The sequence below is a fragment of the Limulus polyphemus genome, unplaced genomic scaffold, assembly GCF_000517525.1.
Source record: "Limulus polyphemus unplaced genomic scaffold, Limulus_polyphemus-2.1.2 Scaffold10054, whole genome shotgun sequence".
NCBI lineage: Eukaryota > Metazoa > Arthropoda > Merostomata > Xiphosura > Limulidae > Limulus > Limulus polyphemus.
Window position 1 is genome coordinate 13,759 of NW_013675664.1, and position 5,531 is coordinate 19,289.

Here is a 5,531-nt window from a genome sequence, read left to right on the forward strand (position 1 = left end):
CAAAACACTATAACAGAGCTAAACATGAATTAAAAGACAAAACACTATAACAGAGCTAAACATGAATTAACAGATACACAACAATAATTAAGTTAAACGTGAATTAAAAGATAAAACACAATAACAGAGCTAAACATGAATTAAAAGACAAAACACTATAACAGAGCTAAACATGAATTAACAGATACACAACAATAATTAAGTTAAACGTGAATTAAAAGATAAAACACTATAACAGAGCTAAACATGAATTAAAAGACAAAACACTATAACACAGCTAAACATGAATTAAAAGATAAAACACGGTAACACAGATAAACATGAATTAAAAGATACAACACAGTAACGCAGCTGAATATGAATTAAAAGATACAACACAGTAACACAGATAAACATTAATTAAAAGATAAAACACGGTAACGCAGATAAACATGGGATTTAAAACAACAACAACAAAATTAAAGTGATGAAGTTGGCTTGAAACAAAGGACTTTTTAAAACAACGGGAAACTAAGCGGGGATCTGTTTTTATCTTTGTATTGTAACTAGAGAGAGAGAGAAAAAACTTTACAACTACCATTAAAATGATTTTTTTAAATCTTCTTCTACTCTTTCTTAATTTAATACTATTCCCCGCGCCCCCTAGTGGCCGGACTGTTTATATATATAAAAATTTCTGAGAGGAATAGGCCTTAATGGGATGATGTTTCCAGATACATTAATTTAACCAGCAAGCATGCTACACATGGAACTGTATCATATCCTGGTGAATCTGTTTTATCCCCTTTGAATGATAATATCATAAATAAGGCCATCTTAAGTGATTCGGTTAATGACCCTTTCATGTATTTTCTCTTCGAAATGTCAAGAGAATTTAAGTATCCGCTTCATGGAGCTACAGATGGCGTGAATGTCATTCTAAAAATGGAAGTTATTTGTTTTGGTCTTGTAAAGAAATGAAGATTTTGTCTTTCTCAGAAAGACTGCGATTCTTTTAGCATTTATACTTCAAGTTTGTAGTAGATAAACCTCTATAGGAGGCGCTCTGACAAATATTATGCGCAAATGTGATTTGTGTTATTCGATCAATTTGCTATTTTAAGAGATTCGTGTCGGATGTTTCAGATATTCATCAGACGCTATTTATAAAGTTTTGTATTGACATAGACGAATCACTTTTACCTGTCGCGAGACGTTTAAAGTTTCTTTCAAAATACGTTACGGAATACTCGTTCACTTTTGGGTTTTGTTGTTGTTGTTTTTTTTGAAAAAGAAAAAAAAAATGCTGGTAAGATTCGCGAATTTTGAAAATAAATTTGTTTGTTTGAAGTTCAGCACAAAGCTACACTATGGGCTATCTGTGCTCTGCCAACAACGGGTATCGAAACCAGGTTTCTAGCGTTGTAAGTCGCAGACATGCCGCTGTGCCATTTGGGGGGGGGGGGCGTTTGAAAATGCGATTTGGGAATGAACAAAACTACACAATGGGCTATCTCTGCTCTTGCCACCGCGGGTGTTGAAACTCGAATTTTAACGCTGTAAGCTGTGACACTTACTTCTGAGAATCCCCAGGCGTGACAGCGGTAAGTTTACTAAATTACAACGCTCAAATCCTGTGTTCAATTCCCCCGCAGTGGACACAGTCGATAGCCCAATGTGGCTTTGCTCTAAAACTAACTAACTAACTACCGTTGAGACAGTCGGGGGGGGGGGAGAAAGAGCTCGAAGTGGACAGAAAATAGACACTGTCGGATTTTGTACACAAACTATCAGAATGCAGTCTATATGTCACATGACACGTTATTTATTTATTTGTTTTACGTATTTCACCGTAATACTTTCTTCCCGTCGAGTAGCTACAAAAATAGAAACAACATTAATGTATAAAAACAGTCACAACTTTTGTTTTAACAGTTAAAGAGGAGTTTACTTAGGTCGTTGAATTTTCACACTGTTAATCCCCTGTTACGTTGTTAGCTCTCGAAGACTGGTGGTTCTAAATGTAAACATCCAATCAGGGTGATCGTTTCAATCGAGGACCTTAAAACAAGTTACTTTGAACTACGCATGCTCTAGTGGCTAAAAAATGTACTATTTTGTGTATTTGGTATAGTTTTTTCGACAAACTTCATTGTATTCAAAACTGTAAGAGTCACATGTGTTTACATTTTTAATTACGTATAATTTACCGCCATCTAGTGAGAGATTGTTGTTTAGATGCGTTATAATCCTTCAGACTTACGCTTAGCCACCAGAGGACTAAGGATGAATAAACTTTAATATTTTGTTCAAACGTGAACGTTGATTGGCTTTTTAAGTATATAGTTAGACGTGTGTAGCGCCATCTATCGAGTTCCCTCGACTCTGAATCAGTATGACGGTGCCTATTGAAGCTTTCAGTTTAAGTTGCCCAACATGGTTACACTCGGTGGACTCGCCATCTTGGAATAAACAGTTAGATAGATTTAACCGCACGCTTTAGTATTGACGTTTGATCTGCGCTGTCCAAAATCAAACAATTCTACCATGAGTACGTAAAAAAAAAATCAAAATTATCGATCCCAAGAAACATCTAACATCCATCAAAAAAAAAAGTCCCTCTTAACATTTAGATTTCAGAAAAAAGAAATGAACGTAAATCAAATATCATTGTAAGAATTCTAATATCTGTGGTGTATTTTAGAGTTAAACATATCAAGAAAGTTTGAAAAATTATTGGTTTCATTTTATTTTGTTTACAACGTGTTCAAGATAAGAGCGTGTGAACGTTGAGCCATTTATTTTAAAATCTTCCTCCCCCCACCTCTAATTCAGAATCCTTTGACTGCAGCTAAGACTGAAGTCTACTTGAAGCATGTGGTGCCTGAAATACTGTCACTACAATTTTATCACAAGGGATAATATTTTTTATCTCTGATATAGATAGGGCCTATTTATTATTCCATAATTTCTAGGCTTATTAATTTTTTTATTATTACACGGAAGAAAAGCGCATTAATTCAGAATCCTTTGACTGCAGCTAAGACTGAGTCTACTTGAAGCATGTGGTGCCTGAAATACTGTCACTACAATTTTATCACAAGGGATAGTATTTTTTATCTCTGATATAGATAGGGCCTATTTATTATTCCATAATTTCTAGGTTTATTAATTTTTTTATTATTACACTGAAGAAGAGCGCATTAATTCAGATCATCTAGACCTCTTTTAATAAATCAGGAGAAAACGGTTAAAAGATTTGGTTTGATTAGAAGTTCACGCAAAGCTACACGAGGGCTATCTGCGCTAGCCGTCCCTAATTTAGTAGTGAAAGACTAGAGGGAAGTCCTCACCACCCACTGCCAACTCTTGGGCTACTCTTTTACCAACGAATAGTATGATTAACCGTCACATTATAGCGCCCTCATGGCTGAAAGGGCGGGCATGTTTGGTGGGACGGGGATTCGAACTCGCGACCCTCAGATTGCGAGTCAAGCGCCCTAACCACCTGTTTGGTTAGAAGAACAGAGTTTATGATCAGGAGAAGATAGTTAGAAGAAGATAGGTCATGATCAGGAGAAGTTGGTTAAAAGAAGAGAGGTCATGATCAAAAGAAGACAGTTAGAAGAAGAGAGGTCATGATCAAGAGAAGACAGTTAGAAGAAGAGAGGTCATGATCAAGAGAAGACAGTTAGAAGAAGAGAGGTCACGATCAGGAGAAGTCGGTTAGAAAAATAGAGGTCATAATCAAGAGAAGACAGAAGAAGAGAGGTGATGATTAGGAGAAGACAGTTAGAAGAAGAGAGGTCATGATCAGGAGAAGACAGTTAGAAGAAGAGAGGTCATGATCAGGAGAAGACAGTTAGAAGAAGAGAGGTCATGATCAGGAGAAGACAATTAGAAGAAGAGAGGTCATGATCAGGAGAAGACCGTTAAAAGAGGAGAGGTCATGATCAGGAGAAGACAGTTAGAAGAAGAGAGGTCATGATCAGGAGAAAACCGTTAGAAGAAGAGAGGTCATGATCAGGAGAAGACAGTTAGAAGAAGAGAGGTGATGATCAGGAGAAGACAGTTAGAAGAAGAGAGGTTATGATCAGGAGAAGACAGTTAGAAGAAGAGAGGTGATGATTAGGAGAAGACCGTTAGAAGGAGAGAGGGGGAGTGAGTTTTTTTATTCGTACACAGTCACGCTATATTTATCATATCGATTTTGTGAGTTTAACGCTATAGTTTAGCTGATAAAAGGGTACTCTTTGTGTTTTAGGAAGAAAATGTAACTTGTTACGGTCAATAATGTATTTAATTGGAGTTTGGGCAATAATTATTATATTTTTCTTTCTTAGGGTCATCGCGCGACCCCTGAACCAAACGGGAGGTTAAGAATAATTATCAAGAAGACTAGGCCTCTGCTCGGTATTGCCATCGAAGGAGGAGTTAACACCGGCCAACCGTTACCTAGAATAATAAGCATTCATGTATGTTAATTATTTCGTTCTGAGCTTACTTACTGGTTATGAATATTATTTTATTACATGCTGCACCTTTTTACAGTAAGAAATAATATTTTTCAAACAAACGACGTTTCGATTACTTTACCGTTAAAATTCGGGTATTTGAGAATGATCGAAACGTCGTTACTGTTTATAAAATATCCATCATTACTGTAATTGCTGTAACTTGTAATAAAATAATATCCATGTAAGTTGTTTTCAATTCTCGAGAGATGGCGCCACGTACCATTTGGAAAGTGTGAGGTTTCTTGCAAGTTATGTAAATGTTCACATGCGTAGGGTTTCATTAGTTTATAGAAAAATTATACTTTGCATTTTTAATTTGTTTAGAACAACTAAATCTTTTATGTCATTGAGCTGAAAAACATTCGTTTTTTAAGACTTACAAACTACATATAAAATAACCAAATAAATCTCAAAGAAGAAAAAAAGTCCAGAATATTACTGTTCTAAGATCTATGTTTTTCCTTAAGTGTCACGTCCCAGGATTAGATCTGAGACACTTAAGAATCCAGACAAGTCTTATTTCTTATTTTTAAGAATTCTTTTTCGAGACACCGTGAAGTAAGAACGGGAGGAGGAGGGTAGAGAGAGATAGTATGGTAGTCTGCAGTTATTTCTACGATATAGCGGAGTTGGTCTTCATTGTGGAAATAGGTGTGTGCTGTAAAGCGTGACCTCCTCCCCCATCACACCCTTGAATGTTAAACACCTTCTTACCCCACTGAGACATGGGTTTACAGTTTAATTATTTATATATTTTTTTTGCACAGTTTCTTTAAACCTAATCATATCAAACAATAACTGTTTTTTAGAGCAAAGTCACGTGTCTGCCGCGGGAAATGGAAACCCGGATTTTGGTGTTGTAAGTTCGTAAACTTGTTTTAAATATATGTTTTATTTGGGCTATCTGTGCTCTGCCCACCACGGGTATCGAAACCCGGATTTTGGTGTTTTAAGTTCGTAAACTTGTTTTCAATACATGTTTTATTTGTTTGTAATTAAGCACAAAGCTACACAATGGGCTATCTGTGCTCTGCC

The 5,531-nt window shown here is 36.1% G+C and overlaps 1 protein-coding gene across 1 annotated transcript in view; it reads left to right on the plus strand.

Annotated features, from left to right (window-relative positions):
- LOC111083551 overlaps nucleotides 1-5,531 on the plus strand; it is a gene marked incomplete at its 5' end in the record, with an annotated part of 18,337 nt that overhangs the window by 11,625 nt on the left and 1,181 nt on the right. The window contains one exon of the mRNA XM_022380140.1: nucleotides 4,323-4,454. Within this exon, the coding sequence (XP_022235848.1) occupies nucleotides 4,323-4,454 (132 nt within the window). The remainder of the gene's footprint in view (nucleotides 1-4,322; nucleotides 4,455-5,531) is intronic.